The following is a 26,377-nucleotide window of genomic DNA, read 5'->3' on the forward strand; positions in this document are numbered from 1 at the left end:
TCGCCGGAAGCCGCAGTGTTAGGCAGGGTCCAGAGGGAGTGGTGAGAAGTGAAAAGGGCGTGGTAGCCTTATGCGGGTTGTTTCTCTGCTGAACTCCTTACTGAAAGGCCTTCTGATCGCCCCCCACTGAAATCGTGAATGCCTCAGGTTCCTCTGGTTGAAGGGAGTATCTCGGTGTGGACCGAAGCTGACTTGGAAGACAATGCACTTTGCAGATGCCAGTTTTCCTCTATCTTGATTACAGAGCACACACCCAGTTACCTACCCTCAAGATTCTCGAGCCCTGGGGCTTTTTGTTTTGATACAGGGTCTCACAGTGTAGCTCTGACTAGCAACTATGTAAACCTGGCCAGCCTCAAACAAAATGTTGGGATTAAAGATGTGTGCCATTTCATCCTTTATTTTTCTTTTTATACTAGCCCTACCCCCTTCCTCCCGCAACAAACCTTTGCCAAGCCCCCCTGAGATAAAAGGACAAGGTTAGAGACCCTGATGGACTTAATAAACAGAGACACTGGAGGGAGGCTAGGAGGCAGGATAATCTGAGCTTGTCCCCTCCCGGTCTCCTGCAGCTTTGGCTACAGTTTTGTGTTGAAAACCAGGGGAAGAAGGGTTGGGTGTCAGAAGACAGTCCATGAGATGAGCACACCTCTCTTCTCACATATCCCTCACCCAAATCCAATAGACCTTTGCAAGAAGTTGTAGCTTATATTTACGATTGAAACTATTCTATGTTTATGTAATTTGAGCATTGCCAGGCTATTCTATCAACACGTTCAAGTTATTCTTTTTGTCTGTTTGTTTGTTTTGTTTGTTGAGATAGAATCTATAGGCCTGGCTGTCCTGGAGCTCACTATGTAGACCAGGCTGGCTTCAGACAGAGATGCCTGCCTCTTCCTGGGGAGTCTCTGGTATCAAAGGGGTGTGCCACCAAGCCCAACCTACACACACCTGTTACTCTTAAAGTGAGAAGACCTCATTTGAAATTACCTCTCTTGGCCAGATGTGGTAGTGCATGTCCATGTGCATCCCTTGTGAGTGGGAGCAGCGGGTGCATGAGTTCAGGGCCAGCATGTCTCCAAAAAACCCAAACCTAGTCAGGCTTAGTAGTAGGTGCCTTTTATATCACATCGGAGGTAGAGAGCTCTGTAAAGTCAAGGCCAGCCTGTTCTAAATACCGAACTCCAAGCCAGCCAGAGCTGTGTAGTGAGAATCTGTCTCAAAAACCAAACACACATACAACCAAACCAAAAACCTACTGCTCTCACACAGTAGAAAACATTAACTAACACGGAACCCACAAACCTGCTCTCCCCTTCCTGTGTCTTCTCCTAAAAAGAACACTTTCCTGAGTATCTAGCAATCGGACGGCTGGAAAATGGAAAGCAGCCAAGAGAAGTTATAATAATAAATGTTAAGGATAGAGAGCTGCAGTCTTTGCAGAAAATACTTGAAGACTGTCATCAAAGTGTTGGGGGTCACTGAACCCCTGAGAGGGTAAGATCCGTGTAATCTAAGGTATGAAAACAATGGCAGGTGCTTTGAGAGGTGGGGCCTAAGGAGTGCATCAGTCCTTTATAGTGTAATTCCAGAAATCACTTTGAAATTCTGGCCTCTCAAAAACAAACAAAACAAACTCCAGGGTTTTTTTTTTCTATTAGTTTTATTATTGTTTATAAATACCTCTCTTTGGGCTGGAGAGATGGCTCAGCAGATAAGACCGATGGCTTCTCTTTTAGAGGACCAAGGTTCAATTCCCAGCACCCAGGTGGCAGCTCACAACTCTGTGTTACTCCAGTTCCGGTGGATCTGGCACCCTCAAACAGACGTGCATGCAGACAAACCCCACCAGTGCATATGAAATAAAAATAAATTATTTACTGGGCAGTGATGGCTTACTAATTTAATCCCAGTACTGGGGAGGCAGAGATAGGCAGATCTCTATGAGTTTGAGGCCAACCTGGTCTACAGAGCAAGTTCGAAGTCAGCCAAGGTTACACAGAGAAACCCTGTCTTGAAAAACCAAAAGTTAAGGATCTGGAGAGGTGGCTCAGAGGTTAAGTCTTGCGCGCCAGACTCGACCAGCAAGAACAACGCTGCAACAGGATCCTTCTGCACACGTTTATTGGGAGAGCTTGATTGCAGAGGCTAAGAGACCCGGAGCCCAGAACTGGTGCTGCTTATATAGGCCTAGGAGAGGCGTGTCTCACACCCGAATTGGTTATGCACTAAGCCTCATTTGCATGTTCCTCATCTGATTGGCTACTCTCTCTCTCTGTACCTCACAGAGCCTCATTATTATTCCTCATTTGCATGTCTCACATCTGATTGGTTATACTCTCAAAGCCTCATTATCATGCCCGGGCCAGGCAGTGTCTTTGCAAAAAACTTTACTGCATATGTACACATTGGTTGTTTGTCCAAACTTATGCGTGGTGGCCAGCAGTAGTCAGTGCCACTCTGCAACGGCACATGTGGCTTCCCACAGTTAAGAGCACTGACTGCTCTTCCAAAAGGTCCTGAGTTCAATTCCCAGCAACCACATGGTGGCTCACAGCCATCTGTAATAGGATCTGATACCTTCTTCTGGTGTGTCTGAGGACAGTGTACTCACATACATTAAATCAATCAATCAATCAATCTTTAAAAAAAAAGAAAACCAAAGTTAATTAACAAATCAATTAATTAAAAATAAGTCTTTCTAAGTAATTCTAGATAGTCTTTTAAGAAAAATATAAATAAATAAGTAAATAAATAAATAGCTACCTGTCTTTAAAAATGCTTGTGCTAAGGCTAGCTGGTGAGATGACGCACCAGGGAAAGGTGCTTGACTGGAACCTTAAAGTCTCGCATTCAATCCCTGGGCTCCAGAAATTGGAAGGAAAGAACTGACTCCCATGTTGCACATACACCCCCAACAAGTATAACATAAATAAAAACGTAATACAATTAAAATCTGGTGCTACCTGGAAGCATAACAAGTAACAGAACAGCCCAGTCTGTTTGTCAGCTAAAGATCAGGATTTTAGTGCTGAAGGAAACCAGCCACCTCTTTTCCTTCTCTTGCTTTTCTCGTCCTCCTTCCCTTCCTTTATTCCTCCCTTCTCTCTCCCTCCCTCATTCCTTCCATCCCTTCCTTACTTTCTCAAGTCTCACTATGTTCTAAAGCTAGCCTGAGACTGTGACCCTGTAGCCAAATGCAACGAGTTCACAGCTTGGTAAGTACAGAGCCCAAACCCACAAATTCAAAGGCAGGAAGATGCGTTACCTTGGATGAGTAAGGAGAGCACAGTTACTGCCCAAAGCAATGGCTTTGTGGCCTGGAGGTAGGGCTGCACAGGAAGCCTGTCAGTACTCAGAAAGTCACTTTAGGAACAGGCATGTCCCCGAGTGTGCTCATGTTACTAAGTCAAGGCTTCAAATGTCCCGAGAGACTAGCCACCCACTCAGCACACCAAAGAGACAGTAGTCACAAAGGACAAAGGATGGAGGCTTTTCACCAACACGATCACTTTGGGGAAAACAGAGAAATGGGGCCAGTGACTCTCAAGTCTGTCTCCAAGACTAACAGAATCAGGGACTTAACTCATCTATAGAATCCTTGCCTTGCATACTCAAAGCCCTGGTTCAGATTCCAGCACTGGAAAGGAGAGAGGTAGGGCAAGAAAGGGGACAGAAAGGAAGGTTTGGGGTCTGTTTAGGGGACAGAGATGGAACAGGTAGTCCTGGTTATGACCAGAGCTCGATTGGTCATCATCTCGATCTGGTTCTACCAGGAACCATAGAGAGGTTGCGATGGCTGTTCTCATTTGCCCAGAACAGTCCGGTTCTGATGCTACGATGCGGCAGCCTTATCGTTGAGGATAATCACCCGCACCGGTGGGGCTAGGGGTTTCTTCTGTAGATTTCTGCGGCTGCTTGGAAGCAGTTTGGGTCATTTGTTCATAAAGATATTTATCAATCATTTCTGTGATTCCTGGAACCCAAGGTAACTTCAAAAGAAACTCAGGAGAGGAAAAAACAATTTAAAGTGACAGAGCCAGAGACAACTGTATGGGATTAGGCCAGCCACTGGTGCTCCTCATTCAACTGTGTGGAATTAGGCCAGTGCTCCCCAGTCAAACTATTTGGTTTTTTATTTTTGTGTGTGTGTGTTTTGAGGATAGCGCCTCAAAATCATTGTGCAGCTGACGATGACCTTAAACTCTTGATCTTCTGACCTCCATCCCCCAAGTGTAGAGATGACTCAAGACTGTTGCTCTCAGCCTGTGGCTCACAACCCTTACAGGGAACTCATATCAGATATCTTGTATTTCAGATATTTACATTACTGATTCATAACAGTCGCAAAAATACAGCTATGAAATAGCAACAAAAATAATTTTATGAATGGGGGTCACCACGACATGAGGAACACCTGCTGTCCTGGGGAGATTGTCCAAACATGGCACTCCCTCTGCCTGCTGCCCACCAGCTTCTGGGAGGTGTTTCACTTCTGGAAATGCCCCTTCCTCTCTCCTTACCACACACATACTCCCCTCCTTGCTTTGGGGCCTTCTTTGCGCAAGCTCCTTTTACCTGGAATTCTCTTCCCCTTCTTTGCTCTGACTAGCTTTTCCTTCTCCTGGGAAGCCCTCTCCAGCACTGTCTGTCCTGTCTCCCAGACTGGTTAGATACCTTTCTGGTTTCCTAAGACACTTTGGTTTTATTTTTTTTAAGGTGTGTGTGTTTATGTGTGTGTGTGTTTATGTGTGTGTGTGTGTGTGTGTGTGTGTGTGTGTTTATGTGTGTGTGTGTGTGTGTGTGTGTGTGTGTGTGTGTGTGTGTGTGTGTGTTTGCTTCACTGTAGCCAGGATGAGGTATTAGATTCCTTGACGCTGGAGTTACACATGTTCATGAGGCACTTGGCGGAGGTGCTCCACTACAAATTCTGGCCCCTTGCTAAAGCAGTGAGTGCTCTTAGCCATCTAGACCATCTCTCCAGCCCACAGGCTAGTTTGTTTTTGAGACAAGTCTCTCTATGCAGCCCTGATCATCCTGGAACTATGTAGATGAGTGTAGCTTCAGACTCAAAGAGATCTACCTGCCTCTGCTTTCTGGGTGCTAGGATACAAGGCAGGCACCACTCCCCGGCTCCATGCTAGTTTTTATTGCACAGTTTCCACAGTCATTCCAACTCTGGGTTTCCCATTTCCTTCTATCAGAGAGACAGAGCGATGCCCTCAGGGATCAAGGAAAGCTGCCAGACCTGGGAGAGGGTTAGGGATGGGGTCGACAGAGTTCGCCTCTGGTAGAATTGGGGTGACAAGTCAATACCTCTGTCACACTGCACCATGTAAGAAGTTGCACTTTATGTGGGATTGTGAAGTTTTAAATTATACACACACACACACACACACACACACACACACACACACGAATAAACAGGGAACAGGGTCTCATTCAATAGCCCACACTGGCCTGGAACATGTCTCTTTGAATTCAGGGCAATCTCTACTCTCAGCCTTCTGAATGCTGGGATTGCTGACATGAACCACCACAGTCCACTGGTCGAGGTGTTTGTTTGTTGGTCGGTTTGTTTGTTTTAAAAATAAATTTACTTATAAAGAAAAATGGGAAAAGAGTTAAAACTAGACTGCTGTTCCCTTAACTATATCTACTGTAAATTCAAAGTATCAGAAATCATGTGTTGTCCCCAAAGACCATGTCACTACAACATAAGAATGCTAAATCATTGGCCCAAACTCTTGAAATGAAGGGGTGAGTGGAAACCAATGAGAAGACACCCTGGCAAGGACACAACATGAGCAGGTGCTTTGGGCGTCAGGCTCTGACTGATGAAAGACTCTGGTCCAACACTGAAGGAGGATAGCTATCTGGTCAACCAGCCAAGGGGAAAGAAAACAACTGGCAGGATTGAAGGACAAAGCACTGTTAGACCCTACAAAACAAGGCTCTATCCTCACTCCCAGGAGCCTGCGCTCCCACACTTCAACATGGTCTCCTTGGGAGTATGTGCTGTCAGTTGAGAAGTGATGGCACGGGAAACCTATAAGAATAGTGCCCACGATGAGGACAATCCAGTATGCCCAGCTACTTTGGCATTTTTGCTTTCTAAAGGATCCTTGTTACCACCTTTTGGTTTAAGGTCACTCGAATGGACATCACCAATGTAGTACTGCTTTAGCATCTCCCTAGCATCACGGGAGTGGCTGACATCTTCAAAGCTTTCGGCTGCAGCAGTACCAGCTTGTTCCAGCAGAACCTCTTCCCCCCCCCCTCGCCCCCATGTGATATCACCATCCATAACTCCTCCTCAGAGTTTAGACTTGTCACCTCCTCCAGCCCGTAGTAGGTGACAGAGGGGTCGCAGCCCTCGCCATTCCCACTGCTGCTGTTCCAGTGTGCCAGGCAAGCACTCTATCAACTGAACTGTAGCCTCAGCCCTTAAATGTCTTTTTAAAAGGTTTAGACAAAGTTGTAAGTCAAGCAGTGGTCAGCACTAAGGAGGCAGAGGCATTTGGCTATCTGTGAGTTCAAGGCCAGCCTGGTCTACAGAATGAGCTCCAGGACAGCCAAGGATACACAGAGAAATCCTGCCTCAAAACAACAACAAAAGTTTAGACAAAGATGTTAAGCTATCTTCTTCATTGGACTCTCTTGTCAGTGACTGGGAAATCTTTAAATTTATCTGCATAATTCTACCCTACCGGCTCTGATTTTAAGCTTGGTTTGTCTGTAGTTTTGTCCTGGGGTCTTACAGTCTATGTTAAATGTAGTAAAACCAACAGCAGCATGACTGTGTGGTTGTAATATGGCTTCCACTGTTGCATGTCCATAGCAGAGACAGAACCTTTCAGTTGGTGACCTTGAAGGAACAATGAAGAGAGGAGCTTAGGCAAGGGAGAGCAAGGGCCTCCAGGGAGTGGTACCTCAGGAGGATGGGCTGCCCCAGGGAGAACAGGGTGGGATGGGGAGTGGGGGTGGGGTGGAGGTACTGGGGACCCTGCAGGCCACAATTACTGGAATTTCTTCCTCTGTTGCAAAGAGGACAGAGCCTGCCTCTAGGCTTTCCCGAGATCTGAGGCAGCTTCATCCAAGCTCTCAGTTCAGACTTAACAGACAATGCCTACCCGTTTCTACTTCTTAGCCTTTTCACTTGATCCTATGAGCAGGAGTGATAGCCAAACTATTTAACCGCCAGTACAACCCAGTGACTGCAACTGGTCTGATGGAAATATAGTCTAAAGAGACACCATGTCTGTCAATCTTACTATTGAAGCAACGGACCCCAAAGAAGTAGCAATTTGCCCAGAAATTCCATACTGTGAGAAAGAAAAGGGAAATCTGGAAAGAGATTTCACAGAGCTTTAACAACTTGACAGCACACTTCACAGGCTGAGGCTGAAGCCTGCATGGCGGGCAGGACCACACCGCATCTTTACTGGAACTGCTTAGATGTTTGTCTCCTTGGCCCTCTCAGGATCCTGAAGACAGACTCCGAGAGCTCACTGCTTTCCTCTGCCCCTCTTTCCAATGTGGTCACCTTGAGAATATCTTTTTCTGCCTCCTAATACATTTGTATTGTTTTGTTTTGAGACAAGGTCTCACTCTGGCTGTCCTAGAACTCACTCTGTAGACCAGGCTGGCCTGCCTCTGCCTCCAGCATGGTGGGATTCAAGGTATTCACTACACCAGCTCCGCTTTTCACTTGTTTTGTTTTTCAAGACAGGGCTTCTTAGTGTAGCCTTGGGTGTTCCGGTATTTGGCCTTAAACTCAGAGATCATTCTGATTTTGTCTTTGCCTCCTGAGTGCTGGGATTAAAGGTGTAAACCACCACCCCCAGACCTGCTTTCCGCTTTTAGTTTGGCTTTTTAAATTGGCCCACTGAGGATGGCTAGACCTGAGTATATGAGTTGGGACACAAGTTGGGACCCCATATTCCATAACGGTATCACCCGGTCAGGAAGTGGGTCATATACTGCCTGACAGGAGAGTCACAGAGACTTTTGCTCATCTGAGGGCCACATGAGTCAGAAAAAGAACACTGAGCCACTCACAGCAGTGGACACCCATAGGGCCAGCACTCAGGAAACAGGGGCAGAAGAATCTCAAGTTTGAGGCCAGCTTGGGCTGCACAGTTCAAGACTAGCCTAGGGCTACATCCTGAGACCCTGTCTCAACAGAACAAGACAACCCTACAAGATGGCTTAGTGGGTAAATCTGATAAACTTAATGACCTGAGTTCAGTCCCAGGAACCCACAGAGAGGAAAAGGAGAACCAGCTCCTATAAACTGTCCTCTAACCTCTCCACAGGTGCACCATGGCACTCAAATACCCCACTGTTACTGTGCAGGGGGCTTTTCTGTGCCAGTTAGAGTTTGAAGGCAGGAAGTCTCAAACAGAACAGGTAGCAGCTTGACAAATCTCAGATAGCAAACAAAACTACCTGGTAAAGACTTTTGCTGGGCACAGAGGTGCACACCTTGAATCCCAGCACTCAGGAGTCAGAGGCAGGTGGATCTCTGAGAGTTCGAGGCCAGCCTGGTCTACAGAGAGAGTTTAAGGACTGCCAAGGCTACACAGAGAAACCCTATCTTGAAAAACAAAAACAGAAACCAAAAAACAAACCAAAACAACAACAACAACAAAGAGTGAAAGAAAGACTTTTACTACCCTGCAAGGCACACAGGAAAAAAGACCCTCAGTAAAGCAGGAGGAAGCCAGTCTCTTCCTTGGGGGGGTGTAGGTTGGTATATGAGGGGGTGAGAGACTGAGAGGGGAGAGGAGGAGTTTGGGGTGCAGTTAAGGGTCTTTGAGAGGGTCATCTTCTCCCAGTTAAGGATTGGTCAGTTTGAACAAAGACAAGAAAACAGTTCACCATTTAGAGTGAACATACCCTAGTCAGGCCTTGAACTTGTCAGACCAGTCCACAAGCTGGAGGCCCTCCAAGGAGGATAAAAGCCCCTTAGGCCTTTGTTTTTATCTCCAGGTTTTGGTCTCAGGCCAAGTCGGTGAAGCCAGCCAGCCATCTTGGAAGTTCAGCATGTTTATTATCTAGTCATGGCTCTTCTCCCTGTCTGCCTGTCAGGGAATTTACCTAATCTCACACTCTGGAAATGACAGCAGAAGGGTCAGGAGTTAATGTCATTCTTGGCTTCCAACAGTTCAGGCCCAAGCTAGACCATAGGAGATCCTATCTCAAAACAACAGGCTGTCATTTTTGTAACACTATTGAGTAATGACTTAGTGTTCCTGAATCTCAAAGAGTAACCTGCAAGGAATTTGGAAACACTGAGAAACTTGCCCTTTTTCATTGTACGCTGCAATTCTAAAATGCATCATTGTTGCTGAATAAATGTGCTTTTTTATTTTGTAACATAAAAGGACAACAGGACTGGAGAGATGGCCTTGCAGTTAAGAGCATTGTCTGCTCTTCCAGGGGAGGTGGGCTTGATTCCCAGCACCTACATGGCGGCTTGAAACCGCCAACTCCAGTCCAAGGAGATCTGACATCTCTTTCTGGCCACCTTGGGGTTTTAGATGTATATGTGATCCACAAATATACACTAAAATTAAACTTTTAAAATACACACAATAACTGCACTCTGACAGACCTATACACAAACCAAATCAAAACCCACAGACAGACATGGTTACTCATGCCTATGGGCTTAGTACTTGGGAGGCAGAAGCAGGACTGCTGTGAGCTTGAGGCCAGCCTGGGCTACACAATGAATTCTAGCCAGCCTAAGCTACACTGTCTCAAAACCAAACCAAACTACCAAACTAAACAAAAAGGGGATTGAGGAGGAGGAAGAAGATATGAAAGGTTCTCATGACAGAGAAGTGGGAGGGGCTGGAAGAAAAACTTGGACACTAAATAGTTTCCCCAAAGACTGATTGATGTAGAACATTACTGCTCTGTTATATTCAAAATCCAGTGACATACTAAACTCACTTGCAGGTTCAATGCTCCTGGGGTGCTAAGTGTACTCAGCTACAGTAAAAGAAAGTACAGAATCAGGAGACCCAGCTGCCCTGGGAAATGGTAGGTCCGTAATGTCCTCTGGAACTTTCTCCACCTCTACTCTGCAATAATCCACTTCCTACCAGGAGAAGCTAAAGTCACTTGTATTTTATGGATATGCTGTGTGGCTACCTCATGCCACTTGAGAGAAGCCTACCCGGGGAAGGCATCTAACAAGCAATGTTTTGCTCATAGTATCTTCTGTCCTTCTCCCTATGTTATATCACTTAATGCTTGATTATTACGGAAACCGAGGTGTTAGGCATTCATTCCCCAATCGGTGCCAAGAACTTTCTAGTTCTTGTTCTGAAATCTATGCTCCTTTCTCTGCTCTTCTTTTCTTAGGCTTCAAAGGCACCACTTTCCAACAAGCCACCCACTCCATAATTCAAATAAGACAGCTCAAAAGATATGTTTTTATTTTGGGGGAGGGGGAGACATGCATACCCATCCCTAATAAACTAAATGCTTGAAATACAGAATAAAAAGGGAATCCAACATGTCTTGATGAGACACAGATATGATTTCACAAAGCCAAAAAATCTTTTACAAAGCTTCTGTTATATAAATATAGTCAGTCTTTAATATAGTTGGACCAAAAAAAAAAAAAGTTTTGATGGCATAAGAAATCCCCTGGGCCTTGGATATACCATAATCTTCATATGTATTCCCAGCCAAATACAGGTGATGACTAACTACAGGATGAAATTATGTATTCTAGGACTCTATATATCCAAATAGAGATTAGACATTATCTCCTGAGCCAACTCTCTGGCCCTAAAGTTTGCGCAGACTACCACAGTCCTGGCTCAAAGACTAAAGCCGTTCTCCCTTGCAGACCTAGTGTATGTGTTCTCAACTGTATGTTCATGGTCAATGATGTAGCTCAGTGGTAGAACACTTTGCTTAACATGTGAGACACCCTGGGTTTCATCTTCAGCCCAGAAAACTAAAATTGATATACCTAAAGTCACAAAGTTGTATGCTTTGAAAGGGTGACTTATGCAGTATGTGAATTATGTGTTAGTAGAGCCCCTGAAATTATCTGAACTTGTTGAGCTGCCAGAGAAGCAACAGGTGAGCCTCTTCCTTTGGAAACCATCCCAGGAAAGAGTAAGGTAGAGGTGCAAAAAGTGCTATCATTGAATCAGTGCTGTTTGAGGATGCTTGGGAGGAAGGACATTCAATTCCAGGATGTCTGAATAAAGAAGTCCAAAGAGATAGACTTTCCCCCATGTCTTCCAGAACAGTCTAAATATCTCCTGTGATCTTCAACACAGAAAGCAGTTATTCCATGGGAAGCAGACATCTAAGAGGCTGCAGGAGACTGGCTGTGAGCTCATGGCCTGGGTGTACATAGCCACTCAAGAATATTCCCGTATGATCAAAGTGCTGAGAGCCACAAAATGAGGGACAACTTGAACTCCCAAAGAAAAGCTTCTAGGTTTGTCTAGCTATCACTGATGCCTTTGATGGCCAAAAGTCATGGCGTAGCTTCACTTCTTTCTGATTCTTAGAAGCCATCATGAGAGCAGCCATGGCTAGTCAGATGGGCAAGCCATTTTGTGGCTGACAAACACCTCAGAAATGCCTCTCTGTCTTATACCAACCACCTGTCACTGGGGGAAAGGCACAGGTGAAGACCATGGGCAACTCAGGCTTGACCAAGAGATGGCTATTCCGGTATGGAATGAAAGAGGTTCAATTCCCAGTAGTAGGGAGGAAAGTTAACTGGAAATTATTCTCTGTATTATTCTATTCTAGGTTTTCTACTGATTATAGCTGGAGTGAAAGGGAGATGGGAAGAGGAATCCCACTCTACTTGCGAGTTGGTACCTAATCTACTTTTCAGAGGGGTGTTGCCAGAATGAGGGCCAGGAGTCTTTTAGATATTTATGCACAAGTGAAATGAGAATAGGCCAGAGCCAGGACAGAGGCTTAGGAGTGACAAATGCCCCAGTTGGGTGTAGGCCTTGTAAGACATCCCTACTTTTTCTCCCTGAAGATTGGTTTGTACCTGCCTGACGTTCAGCTCCTTTCTGGTCAGTCTGCAAGTTTTTAACTTTGTTGGCCTAGCAAGTTAAAGACAGAAACAGATATGACCATAGCTGGTCCATGCCACAGTGGGCTGGAGTCTAATACTGCCCCATCAAACCTTTGGCCCCCTGTGTTCTTTCTAAATAAGATGCTCCATCCCATGATACTCTAGGCCTCTAGGACTGAGGTCCTCACAGATGGGGGTGTTTCTCACTGGCAAGCGTTTATTCCCTTCCAGCAAAGCCAATGGAAGGTATAGCTAGACTTACCTGGTTCTTTCTAGTGTCATAAGGAAATGGGAGGGATATTTGACAAAAACAGTCGTGGAGGATAGATCTATTGGACTTTGGGCAAGTTCTTGGTAAATAACTTCCTTTGCCTTTAATGAGAATATTTATCATTAAAAGAGAAGGAAATGAGGTTCCTGGTTATAAAACAAAACAAACACCCCCCCCCCCCCACACACACACAGACACTTTGCCTTTTTTTGAGTTTTGTGTGTGTGTGTGTGTGTGTGTTTTCTTACACAGGCTTCACCCACCATGCCTTCAGACTGTCCACTGCTCTCTGCTCCAACTTATTACCCAGGAGAAATAAGTCGAGGCTGCCATGAGGACTGTCCCTCAGACCACAGCCCCCTTCTAAAGACATCATGAGCTGAAAGCCTGTATCTGACCAGAAAACCTCCCAGCTGCCCCCGCCCTCACACAGGAGGCTAGAAGCCAATTTCGTACTTATTTAAAAAAAAACAAAAAACAAACTACTTTTACTGAAAACCGCTAAGAATTCTGGGTAGATGAGTCTCCCATGGGTGGACTGTGTTTAGAAAACAAGATGTAAGCAAGGAAACAGTACACGAAGTGTGGGTATATTTGGTAGGCTTGAGGCAAGCGTAGAGACAGGTTTGGGTACTCTATAAAAAACAAGGGTCTGAAATCCAAACTTCTGATAAGGCCACAATGAAGAGATTCCCAGCAGCGGGGAGCGCAGGGTTGCTGGCACCTAAACTGCCACAGGCCTGCAGGGTAGTGTGCCCAGGTGAGGAGGCAGGCGAGGCAGGACGGGCACCTCTCACATGTCCATGTCTGGGCCTCCTGAAGACGTCTTCAGCGGCACCGAGTCAAATCCATCAGGAGTCCTCTGAAAGAGAGATGGTGACAGGAGCTGCCTGCTGCACGGGGACACATTAAGGGGACAAAGAAGAGAAATGGAAAAATAGGTGACAGAGGAACCCTTCTGGACTTCCTGCTTCCGGTGGCTTTGGGGGTGGGGGGACGGGACGACGACGACACAGGAACGAGTAATCCTCTGCCCCTCCCTGCTCTCCGCAGACTCAGTCAGAGCGTGAGAGCCTTATGATTGCTGCTTTGCATCCTTGCTGAGTTCTAGAAGTTCCAGACAGCCCTAAGAGGTCCCCAGGGTTAACTATCTCTCACTGGTGGGAGAAAAAAGAAAAAAAAAAAAATCAAGGCCCACGTTGGCCAAGGGAGTCACCCTGACAAGTCAGCACAAAGGAAACAAGACCCAGGGACTGGACAGACTGCCAACTCTTCTTCAGCAGGCTTCCTGCCCCCTCCTAGCCGCTGGTGCCCTCCTCATTCACACCTGTTTGAAATACTCCCTTGTGCGCCAGGGTAGTCAGGTGTGTGCTCGGCTCGAGGAAGCTGTTCGGATGCCCTCTGCTGGCCCTACGCCCAGAGACAGTGGTGTCTGTATTGCCTTTATGAGCTTCATACGCACCTACACACCCGCACCACCTAGCCAGCCCGCCCAGTTCAGAATTACATAGCAGCCACAGTTTACGCTTGGCTATGACTCAGCCACTCAGGATGGGGCACACACACACCTTGGGGATAGCACCCTCCACTGGCTAAAGGCTCTGAGGCCCTGGCTTCTAACAGGAATCAAACCTAGAGATGGCTTCCTCTTCACTCAAGGAAAATAAAGAAAAGGAAATTCTCTCTCCTCTCTCTCTCTCTCTCTCTCTCTCTCTCTCTCTCTCTCTCTCTCTCTCTCTCTCTCTCGTGTGTGTGTGTGTGTGTGTGTGTGTGTGTGTGTGTGTGTAACCATTACACACAAATGGTTCAATACTCCATCTGGAAGTTAAAAGACCCTAACAACCCACCCACCAGAATACACACTGGCAGGAAGGAGCCTGGTCAAGAACTGGCTAGGCTCCAGGGAAGAGAGTTATTGTTGAGAGCTGCAGAGGGAAGGAGACACTTTTAGGAGAGGCAGGAGAGTTCTGGGAGTGGGGATCAGAGTACAGGTCTTGTACGGAGCAGGGCCACTCAGTATCCCAGTGTCCACGCTCCACCCCCTGACCTCCCCAAGCTGAGTTCTCATCCCTCTCTACCTTGGAGGTAAAGGATTTGATCTTCCCAAAGAGGGACTTCTTGCTGGTAAAGATGAAGTCATCCTCCACGTCCTCTCCTTCCATGATGGCACAGCTGTCTGCTGCCGGCAGGTCGCAGTCTTTAAGAGTAGCGTTCATTACCAACTTGGAGTATTTGTATTCTAATCTGTGAAACAGGGGAGGGGAGGAGGCAGGAGATGAGAGTGTGGGAGCGAGGGGAAAAGGTTGGGCTACAAATAGATTGAGTCTGTCATAGGAAGGGCAAAGCCTTGTGAAAGGGCGTGGAGGGCAGGTGAACAGAAGGGATCTTGCTTCCCAGGTTAGTGATCTTTTTTCTTCAAGGCTGCTTGTTTCTGCGATATCAAAGGTTAACAGAAATATTGAAATTATAAAGTCATGCCTTGTTTGGTTGGTTTTGGGTTTTATGAGACAGGGTTTCATGTAGCCCAGGCTGTCTCGGAACTGATATGTAGCTGGGAGATGATACTGAACTCTGAGTCCTCTCACCTCTACCTCCCAAGTGTTGGGATTACAGGCATGTACCACATCTTGCTTTTTCATTGTTAATAAAAACCACAAATTAAGAACATTCTTCTTTTTTTTTTTTTTTTTTGGACTTTGAATTCTATGCTAGGCAAGTACAACCTTGGCCCAGGGACCCTTCCTTCCTTCCTTCCTTCCTTCCTTCCTTCCTTCCTTCCTTCCTTCCTTCCTTTTTCTTTCTGTTTTCTTTTGTTTTTGGGTTTTTTTTTCTTATTTATTTATTTATTATATGTAAGTACACTGTAGCTGTCTTCAGACACACCAGAAGAGGGAGTCAGATCTTGTTACAGATGGTTGTGAGCCACCATGTGGCTGCTGGGATTTGAACTCAGGACCTTTTGGAAGAGCAGTCGGGTGCTCTTACCTGCTGAGCCATCTCATCAGCCCTTGTTTTTGTTTTTTTAATTTGAGATAGTGTCTCATTATATAGACCAACCTGGCATTGAACTCTACTTTGTCTCTGCCTCCTAAGTACTGACATTAAAGGTACACACCACCTCACCTGGTTTGATTTTTTCCTTAGAGAATCTTATAGCCATTTTTAGATAGCCATCCCTGCTCAAGAACGAAAGTAACAAAGACCTGCAGTGGATAAGTATCTTTAAAAGTCTCTGGTCAATCGCAGGGTCCATAGCCAACTCTCAGTAATACCCTGCCTGGCTCAAGGCTCCAACTCCGACCTCCCTCAGACCCCAACACCCCACCACGTACTTTTGATTCTTCTTCCAAAAGTAGCAGGTCAGGACAGTAAGCAGGATGGCAGTGCAGGTGCCAGCCGAGATGCCCACTTTTAACCAGAAATCGATCGTTTTGCAGATGGTAACTCTCTGCTCAGGCAGGGAAATGCCCCCAGAGCACAGCTTTGGTTCTCGCCACATGTAAGTAGTCTTCTGTTGGGGAGAAAAACAAGGACCTCAGAACTCATAACCCCTTGTCTCCTGGCCGTTCCCAAGCAGAGGACAGCCTACCTGGATCCCAGCCACACAGCTGCTGACAAAAGTGTGGTAGTCAGAGGCCGAGCAGAGTGGACAAGCGGCCACACTCTCCCACAGGAAGTGGAAGTTACAGCCATCACAGGTCCCATCAGAGCACATGCTAGCAAAGTAGAAAGGAGACCAAGTTGTCACATTGGATGCCTGTGACACTTCATGCCTGATTCATCTTCTCTCTCCCCAAAATGCCTCCCCCAACCTGTCCTTAACTCAGATGTTCCCTCACCCACCTCCTCCCTCCCTCCCTTCTTTCCCTGCTTCCTGCCTTCCTCCTTTCCTCCCTTCTTCCTTCCTATTTTCTTTCCTCCCTTTCTTTCTGAGAAGGTCTCACTCTGTAACCCAGACAGGCCTTACACTCACAGTAATACCCTGCCCTGGCCTTCCAAGGGCTGGAAATGGATAAATGAGCCATCCATGGCCATCTTGACAGTTTAGTCTTCAATATCCCTGCCTGCTTCTGCTGATGTCAAACGAGAGCTCAGCCTAAGATGTCTGGGCTCTAGAACCCCTAGGAGACTCCTGTTCGCCCCACGGACGTGCCATAGTTCACAATGGCATTTTGATACAGCTGCCTGGTTGTGGGATTATGGCCGAGATGGAGTTCAGGCATACATATGTGCTATGCCTGTGCTCGGGTGTGGTTCCTCAGGAGCTGTCCACTTTGTTTTGGGGGAGGGACCTGGGGCATGCTGATTAGGCTAGGTCGGCTTGTCCCGGAGCTCCACAGATCCTGTCTCTAGCTCTCCAACACTGGGATTCCAAGTGTGACACCATGCTTAGCATGTGACGTAGGTGCTAGAGAGCAAACTCAGGTCTTCATGCTTATGCACTGAGTGAACACTCTCACTACTGAGCTATTTCCTCAGCCCAGTGCAGGTGTGTGTGTGTGTGCGTGCATGTGTGTGTGTGTGTGTGTGTGTGTGTGTGTGTGTGTGTGTATTCTGGTTTGTTTGTTTTGTTTTTAAGATAGTGTCTCCTATAGTCCAAGCCAGCATTGAATTCATTATGTAGCTGAGATCAACCTCAACTGGGGCACAAACTTTGGTCTTTATGTAGAGAGAGTGAAGACCAGGGAGAGCTAGTCCAGGCAGCAATGTACTGGCCTCGCCAAAACAAAAAGACAGGGTCATCCTTCAGGGAAGGGAAGGGAGAGACAGATACTCCACATCTCTCCCTGCCCCAGTGTGTAATGGCCCTAGGAATACGCAACACTATCTTGGTCCTTCTGTCTGTACCTAAGTACTGAGGTTCCAGGCATTCACTCCCACGCTTGATTCTTGGATAAGCTTGAGCTTTCCTGTGCATGCTTTTTTTTCTACTTCCACACTATTGATAGAGCAAATATTCTGTCCCTCTCCCCTTTTGAGACAATATGTCACTATGTCATCCTGGTGGCCTAAAACTTGATCTGACTAAGCTGGCCTCACCTCAAAGATCCATTTAACTCTCTGCCTCCCAAGTGCTGGGATTAAAGGCATTCACCACCACACCCTGCTTATTTTTTTACTTTGAGTTAAGATCCAGGGACCAAGACTGTGACCCCAGGAACCCATGAATGGATCTAAAATGATTTTTTTTTCCTTTTTAAAAATAGTGTCTGTGTCTCGGGGTGGCGTGAGTCCCAGCAAGAGCAGGCTGTGGTTGGTGCAGCCTCCCGCCACAGAGATTACCTGGGTAGCCGCAGGGTGCCAGGAGCAGCTTTCATTGGATTGCATCTGAGGCGGATGGTGGTTGATCTTCCAGAACTGCAGGACTGGGTCACATCATTGGATCTGCAGTGAAAGCCAAGGCCTTAGGGGAGGCTCACTCCACTGTCACTGGGGAGCCATTGTGTGGAGTCAACATGGGGCGATTTGAGCATGAATGGACTCAGGTTCTCCTTAACAGACAGGGAGGGTACAAACTTTGGTCCTTATGTGGAGAGAGTAGAGACCAGGGAAATCTAATCAAGGGGGGCAATGCCCTGGCCTAAGAAAGAAAAGGCTAGCACAGACTGGGACCTCCCTCGGGGAAGGGAAGATCATGGCAGATCCTCCATCTTTCTCCCTGAGCCAGTGCACAATGGCCCCAGGAATATGCAAAACGCTCATGTCAAGTTACAGCCAGCTTTTACTGGGATGACTGGGTAGCCTTAGACCTCAATCTTGTTCAGGCTTGACAAGTAGGAGGTGGATTGTGGGGCGGGGTGGGAGGGGAGGGCGATTTTGTGGAAGAGTGTGAGGTTGCTTTAGCCTGGTCTTTCATACTCACCTAAAAAAGAAGACTATGTCCGGAATTCCCGAGGTCTCTGGGTGAAAAAGTTCAACTGGGGAGACGATTCCTTCCAAGGTCATGTCTGTTGACACTCCTGTCAAACCAGAGCTCCCATTAGTTCTTGCTCATAGTGTTAGCTGGTAACTACCTCAATGCTTTCAAAGCCTGTCAACAACCAACCTTTATTCCATCATATTACGGAGTGGCTCATGCAAAAGTGATGCCAGGGGCACATGGAATGAAATTGGAAAATGATCAGGAAGTTGGACCCCTCACATGGGGCCATGTATCTTCCAGCCACCAGCCTCATATTTGGTAACACACACACACACACACACACACAGAGAGAGAGAGAGAGAGAGAGAGAGAGAGAGAGAGAGAGAGACATAAAAACACACACAGGCACACAGAAATCCACACAAATACAAACACAAATACACACAGAGATATACATATACAGAGGCGTGCACACAGACAGAGATGCAAACAGAGACACACACGTACACACAGAAAGAAACACACACAGACACACATGCAAACACAGATACACATAAATACACACAGAGACACACAAACCCACACACAGAGACACACAGAGACACCTACATAAACATAAACACAAACACACAGAGAGACACATACACATATACACAAACAGACACACAGAAACACATACATAGATATACACATACACAAAGAGATGCACATACACTGAGAGAGGCACACAGACACACACACACACACACACACTCAAGCAAGCCTAGGGTAGCTGGCTTACTCACCAACAAGTCGGTCAGCAAGGCTGACGGGCTGTGAGGACACCCCGGCCTTGTAGCCCATCACCTCAGAGGGGATGATGACAACCTGGCAGACATAGGCTGTGACGGACTTAGAGAAGCCGGCCTCACCATCAGGGATCCGGAGGTCAGTGACATTGTCTGTGCACACAGCCATTTTTTTCCCCTGGTAGGGCACACGTGGAAGAAAGCAAATGATCACAGAAGAGTCCCAAAAGGAACAGGGGACATTCCCCATTCCCCCACATCTAAACGATAAGCGTCACCATCCTGTGTTGCAGTAGAGTGATGCTCACAAGAAGACTGAAGTGGGAAGAGGCGGGAGTGGAGGAGAAGGTAAAGATTTGTCCCAGTTTCTAGACACTGGCCTTGTACTTCCCTGTGGTCACCTCGACTGTGCTGGTAGCAGCTGCTTTGGCCTTCTAACCAACAGGTCAAGGGTCCTTATGTATCTGCATGCATCCTCTAGACAGAAGCTGAGCTATGCAACTGAGCCCCGAGGCCAATGGCATTTACTGGAACATTAGGGCTGGGGTTTGCTCCCTTCTTGTTTCCCTTGGGGCTGTGGTTCTGCTGTCTTGGAAGCACTGTATGGACCGACTCCCAGGGGTTCAAACAGAGGAACCCAGTAGAACTAATGATTGCCCTGCTTCATCCCCCCTCCCCAAATACGTGGGATTGCTAGGTACTTAAGGACTCCTAAGTCTGGGTAGTCTTTAGGTTTTGGGAGAATGAACCTAGGGCCTTACGCCTGCCAAAGTGTTCCGGCCTCTCAACTGTTCGCTCTTCTCTCAGCCTCTCCCTTTCTATTTTGTAAAAGAGCGACATAAAACAAAGCAAACTGTGTGCTGAGAAGGAAACTGGCTTCTCCGCTCTGGCTTTTTTTTTTTTTTTTTTTTTTTTTTTTTTGAGATAGTTGCCCTGTAGAGCCTGACCTCAAATACCAGATCCTCCTGCCTCAACCGTCTGAGGGCAGGGATTGTTTCTGTGCCACCCTGCCTGGCACGTCTGGTCTTTACTAACCTTGCAGTGACCAGCCGTGGAGATGAGTGTATACCTTGTACTTGGGAGGCTGAGGCAGGAATAGAAAGACCCCCCCACCCCCACCCCAATTTCCCAGGTTACTTCTTCTAGCTCCCTGAGGGAGGCTGGCTTCAACTATTTAAACCTCTTTAATTCTCTCCTTCCCTGGATGCCTCAGAGATTCTGTGTGTTTTTGTTTGTTTGTTGTTTTTTCTTTGTTTGTGTTGGTTTTTTGTTTGTGTTTTTGTTTTGCCTTTTTATTTTTCTCCACTTCCCAGTGCACACACACTGCTAGCTCACACAGCTTGCTTACCTGGTTTCCACAGAGACTCAGGGTGAAATGATGAAAATACTTCAGCCCCTTCGAGGTGAAGCTCGGCACCCCTGCCAGAGAGACGGTGCCTGCCAGAGCTGAGAAGTTGTAGTTGAAAATCCTGCTGGGGGTGTTTCGGGAGAAGGTGCAGTCGTTGTAGCAGAGAGAGTGGATCTGAGGGGGAGAGGATCCAGTCAGTGGCCAGTCTCAGGCTTTGAGAGCTGCAGTGGAGTAGCGGGCCCCCCCCCCCCCCACAGCTTGTGCCAGCCGGGAGGAAATGAAAGAGGAGGAAGGAAGGACTGAGGTACATTAGATGGAGTGAAGCGGACCCCTAAAGGATCTACCTTGCTATTGATTATTGGCACACATAAGATGAACATGTCTGAAGTGGTGGCCATCATGAAAGACTGACAGAGGCACCAGTGTGCAGACGCTTAAAAGGACACCCCTTGGATACACAAAGGACTTTTACAAGGACATCTGCCCGGGAACTGTCCACTCAGCCTTGGACTGATGCCGCTCTCGTGTTAATCATGGTGGCCAGTGATCCCTGTTCCAATACGGCCAACACACTTTTCATTCATGTCCGCTCAATGTCCCCTTGTCTCAGTCTTTGAATAGATCTATGATTTACTGTGGCACATGTATTCCACTTCAGGACTCTGAGGTTCCCGTGCCAGTATTCACAGGGGGATCTCTGTCTGATTTTGTTTTTAATAGGGCTAGGGACCAAACCTAGAGCCTTGTGCAGGCTGGGCATGTGCTCTGTGACCAACCCTGTCTTTCAAGCAGAAGACAGCAGAGCCTTAACTGAAATAAGGGCTTCTGAGTGGCAAGAAAGAGGCTTCTATTCTTCCCCGCCTATGCGGCGCACACATGCCCACTTCAAACACACTGAAACTTCCTTCCTTTTGCTGGAGTTCTCTGTAGGAAACCCAACTATGGAAGGAACTTTGTTTCCTGGTCCTTGTGTCAGAGACCCCAGTCAGAGGCAGGCAGTCTGACATACTGCCATTCTCCCCTTGCCCCACCAGCAGAGGGCGCTCCAGGGAAAGACTATGAAGAACGTCTCAGGTGAACCCTAAGACAGTGAGTGGTCTTCAACCTTCCTACTGCTGTGGCCCTTTAAGATCCTTTAAGACACCAAACCATAAAATTATCTTGATTGCTACCTCATGACTGTAATGTTGCTACTATTAGAAATTGTCACGTGAATATCTGATATGCAGGATATCTGGCATGCCACTCCCACTCAACAGTTGGAGAACCACTGCCCTAAAAAATTTTCAGGGGTCTGTACAATGAATGTACACCCTTTGCAGATAAATAGAGCAAGACTATATAGTGTTTGAGGTTGGTCTGGACTACATGGGACCTGGTCTCATAAATACATAAATAAATTTAAATAAATGAATAACATCTTATAGGTGTCTTTCTGGTGTGAGCAGTCAAAATACAAATTAATTCTAAATGTTAACAACTATCTAAGAGCCTTTCTTCATATGTACTTTGTTTGGGGTTTTATCTTTTTGTTTGTTTGTTTGTTTGTTTGTTTGTTTTGGAGACAGGGTCTCATGAGTTCTATGCTGATCTCAAACTTGCTGTGTAGGACAAGAGTAACCTTGAGCTCCTGACTTCCTCTCCTCTACCTCCCAAGTGAGGGATTACTGATAGGAGCCACCATGTACATGTATGCGCATGGATGCAAAACTACTTGGGGGCAGTGTCACTGTTGGGCCACACTAGATTCTTCTATCCGTAGAGCTGAGAAGCCCCTTGGATGGATGGCAGCAATGCTGATTAACTGTAGGTACCAGCAAAGGTTGGCTCACCTTCCTAAAACAGAGGGGGCAGATTACTGTGCTAATGAGCTAAACATGGGCCACAGACCCCCACTACTTCTTCCCTTCAGGTCTTTGCACAGATGCCAAACCTCTGGACCACAGGGTCACTGATCTCCACCAACTGAAAATGTGACTTGCCTGCTACAGAGGGAAGACAAGACCTCCTGCTATGGACTCACCACCCACAGACACCTCCTGGTTAGTGTCCTCCACAACAACCTGAGTGTGGGGCTGGGGGTGGGGGTGTTTAAGGGGGGCCATATGGGTTTCAGCCCCTGGAGAATTCCACTTAGAACCCGGCACCTTGTTATTCTTGGTCCCTGGACCACAGGGCACACAGGCCTGTGCACCGTAAGGCTGGTGAGCTTTCAGGATGGTGTTAGAGGGACAGAGGTGGCAGGTCCCAGAATCCCGGTTGATGTAATGGCCAGCAGGACAAGAGGTGCAGGAGGAGCCCAAATCAGAGGCTTCTAGGGCACAGGGACGGCAGTAGGAGGCCACGCCCCCCATGACGTTGGTGACATTGATTGAGTAGATCTTGGCGACATCATTAGTATACTTCCTGCCCTGGAGATGAGGGAACAAAAGCAGAGAAAGGAGAGGCCTGAAGCAGCAGCAGCCATAGGAAGAGCAGAGTTTATTTTCACTTTACTTGTGCATGTACACGTGTGTACGTGTGTACATGTGTATATGTGTATGTGAATGTACATGCACATATGTAAGTATGCATGTAGAAGCCAGATGTGGATATCAGACGTTCCTTTCATCACTCTCCATCTCATTTTTTGAGACAGGGTCTCTCACTGAACTAATTGTCTCATGTCCTGGCTTTTACATGGATGCTAGAGATCAAACCCAGGTCCTCGGGCTCCATGGCAACAGCTGGTACTGACTGAACCACTAGAAGCATCTTTCTCACTTTATTTCATGGTGGCTCTTTGTATGAAAATTAAAGATGAACGATACTAAAAATAGAGAGCTAGGTGGTGGTGGTGTGCACCTTTAATCCCAGCCCTTGGGAGGCAGAGGCAGGTGGAGCTCTACACAGAGAAACCCTGTCTCAAAAAACCAAAAGTTAAGTAAATAAGTAAGTAAGTAAATAAATAAATAGTTTAACTTTAAAAAGAACAATGGCTTTTAAGGTATATTTTGTGTAATTAACAAGACTAACCCATTTTAAGTTCCATGTTATGCGCCATGGGGAATTTATAGGAAATTCTAATATATGGGGGGGGGTCTTTGTCAAAGAAAAAAGAAAAAAAATCCACGTACTTAAAAAGAAATCAAAATTAGGACTGGGTGTGGTCTTACTACCCTAGAATCCCAGCACTCAGGGGCAGAGGCAGGAGGATCGCAAGGTGGAAGACAACCAGCCTGGATTAGAATGGCCTGTCTCTAAAAGCCAGGGACTGAGGAGTGGGGATGAAAATATAGACTTAGTATACATAAGGGATGCAGAGAGGGGCAGAGATAGACATAGAAACAAAGAATGCACACTCTCCAAGATAGTAATTGGGTTATCTCTGGGTAACAGGTTTATGGGTGATTTGGTTTTTTGTTTGTTTGTTTGTTGAGACAGGGCCCACTTTACAGCCCAGGTTGATTTGTTTTCTGCAGTACATCTGTTTGGTTTTGTTTTTTTTTTTTTGTTTTTTTTTTGTTTTTTGAGTTAAGAAAATAAAGCAAAGCTTTTCATCTTAGCTCTGGGAAAGCTAAGGCATGAGGATTACAGGTTCTAGGTCAGCCTGGGTTACAGACCAAGACCCTGTCTCAAAAATGAAAGAAAAACAGAGTGATTATTTTTAAAAATAGCTATATGTCTGGCTTCACTTGTGGTAGAGACTGTAAGGGGAAGTCATTTAGAAAAGGCTCAAGCCCTCAGAGGCCATGCTTAGCATTCCTGCTTGGCTCCTGCAGATTATGAACTCAGAAGCCAGCATGAGCTCACAGCAGGAGCCCTGTGGTCACAGTCTGCACCAGGGACAGGAGGGACAGGAGGGACAGGAGGGACGGGAGGGAGGGGAGGGAAGGGAGGGATGGGAGGGACGGGAGGGACGGGAGGGAGGGGAGGGACTCACTGTTTCATGAAGGGTGGTCCTCTGGAAGGCCCATGTGAAGCTCACAGTAGCATTCTCTTCGATGGTGTAGGTATAGGACTGCTTGCCTTTGGTGCCCTTCCACGTCTCCACAGGAGTATTGGTCCTGGAATTCATGCCCTGAGCCCAGGGGAGGCAAGTGAGGAAGGCGGGATTGCTTCGTGAGGCAATCACTATGCTGTGGGCTAACACACTGGTCAGACCTGTGTTAAGTACTAGGGAGTCCCTGGCAGTCCCTCTAGGCTCTTGATCCGTGGGATCACCATGATGGGTGTCCAGTATACTGCCTCACTGCTGGGCCATGCTGGACCAACCCTCCCATGGAAGCCCCCATCTGGCTAGGAGAAGAAACCTACCACCATGAAGTAGAGCTCACAGTTCACAGAGCAGATGGTCTCGAAGACAAATGTGATCCTGGCCACCTCTTTGTTCTCTGTGTCTGCCACCACTGACTGTGGAGGTCTGTGAGAGAAACACTGAAAGTCATCTCAGAGGCCAGGAAGTGCAATTCGGAGGGTCTAGACAACAGAAAGGGTTAGCTGTGGGTTTGGGGGACCTAGATAAGGCGTTTGTTGGAAAGAAGTGGGAACTAAGTCCAATTACGCCACCCAAGCTATATGACCTTGACCTAGCTCCGTCAGCTACCGAGTGGAGGTGATAAATGTCTTCTTTATCTCTCATTATAGTATTGATATCCACCAGTACACCATGTGTGAGTGTGCTTTATAACAGGGACAGGTCTGCTCAATCTTCTGGCCTAATCTTCAGCTGGTAAAAATGAACTAACTGTATATGAGCTGGAGCGATGGCTCAGTGGTTTAGAGCTGTTGCTGCTCTTGCCAAGGACCCAGGTTCAATTCCCAGAACCTATATGGTGGCTCACAACCATACATAGCTCCAGTCCCAAGGGATCCAATAGGCACACACACGGTGCATATACATATCCATGTAAAACATGCATACTCACAAAGTAAAAGAAATAAGTCTAATAAATAAATGCACAAAAAGTGAAATGCAAAGGGGACTGTGGCCCTGTTTTTACGTCTCTTTTTAACTCTCTCGGCTAGTGTGGAGAGGAAGGATTCAAGCGGCCTGTCAGAAGCCAGCAGGGGCAATACTGTGTGAGCGGAATATTTAGTTATTTTTCTCATTGCTGTGACAAAATGCCTGATGAAAAGCAACTTAAGAAGAAGGGTTTGTTTATTTGGCTCATGGGCTGAGGGGTAAAGCCCACTTGCTGGGGAAGTGTGGCCTCTGGAGCATGAGGTGGCTCAAAATCCAAGATAGATCTTTCTCCTTAGTCAGTCCTCTCTGGTAATGCCCTTCCTGACATACCTAGAGATATGTCTCCTGGGTGATTTCAAATCTCATCAAGTTGACATTCAAACTAATCTACCCTGGGGTGTGGAGTGGGGGATGGGGGCAGGGCTCCGGAGAGACTGCTCAGAGATTGGGGACACTGGCTGGCTGCTCTTGCAGAGTACTGGGATTTGATTCCTAGCACCCACATGGTGGCTTGCAGTTACCTGTAACTCCAGTTCTAGGGAATTCAGTGTCCTCTTCTGGTCTCTCATGGGGGCACATACATACATTTGAGCAAACACTCATACACACACAAAATAAAAATAAATTTTAAAAAAGTAACGACCACTGGTGATAACAAGGAAAATGTTCTGGCGTCCAGTTAACATGGCCACTGTTTGTGTCCCTCTGGATTGATTCAACGCTGGGGCCCTCTCCTCTACCACATTCTGGAGTACATGGGATTTGGATGCGGCCAGGTTGGCTTGGGCTTCCCTCACCTAAATCCTGGTACAACCAGAGTGAGAATCATGAAGTCGTTGTCTGAGGCACCAACAGCTGTATAAATGTGGTCACCAGCCACCTCCCAGCCTGGAGAAGGAGAGGAAAGGGTTAATGCCCCCAGGCATTGACAAATGTATATTGGGTGGCACTCTAGAGATAATAGCCCTGTCCTTCAAGGTATCCAGACCTTTCTTTGCTTATTCTGGCAACTGACTTACTTCGTCCTTTCTTCCCAGGTACCTTCCTGGCTTCCTCTCCATCTCTTTCTCCCCCACCCCCTTTCTC

The 26,377-nt window shown here is 46.9% G+C and overlaps 1 protein-coding gene across 8 annotated transcripts in view; it reads right to left on the minus strand.

The window, feature by feature from the left end:
* Positions 1-10,419: 10,419 nt before the first annotated feature.
* The window catches only part of Elapor1 (endosome-lysosome associated apoptosis and autophagy regulator 1), an 81,067-nt gene continuing 65,109 nt past the window's right edge, over positions 10,420-26,377 (minus strand). For 2 of the 8 annotated variants that reach the window (NM_001033304.2, NM_001346518.1), the window contains 12 exons: positions 26,089-26,179; positions 24,643-24,748; positions 24,269-24,406; positions 22,494-22,757; positions 20,347-20,520; positions 18,996-19,176; positions 18,211-18,307; positions 17,631-17,732; positions 15,937-16,063; positions 15,680-15,858; positions 14,426-14,591; positions 10,420-13,209 (listed from right to left, as the gene is read on the minus strand). In NM_001033304.2, coding sequence (NP_001028476.1) covers positions 13,141-13,209; positions 14,426-14,591; positions 15,680-15,858; positions 15,937-16,063; positions 17,631-17,732; positions 18,211-18,307; positions 18,996-19,176; positions 20,347-20,520; positions 22,494-22,757; positions 24,269-24,406; positions 24,643-24,748; positions 26,089-26,179 — 1,694 coding nt within the window. In that variant the 3' untranslated portion in view covers positions 10,420-13,140. Of the gene's footprint in view, positions 13,505-14,425; positions 14,592-15,679; positions 15,859-15,936; positions 16,064-17,630; positions 17,733-18,210; positions 18,308-18,995; positions 19,177-20,346; positions 20,521-22,493; positions 22,758-24,268; positions 24,407-24,642; positions 24,749-26,088; positions 26,180-26,377 lie in introns of all 8 variants that reach the window. The other 6 variants (NM_001358065.1, NM_001358063.1, XM_006501415.4 and 3 more) reach the window with 4 other exon arrangements.

The sequence above is a fragment of the Mus musculus genome, chromosome 3 (assembly GCF_000001635.26).
Source record: "Mus musculus strain C57BL/6J chromosome 3, GRCm38.p6 C57BL/6J".
NCBI lineage: Eukaryota > Metazoa > Chordata > Mammalia > Rodentia > Muridae > Mus > Mus musculus.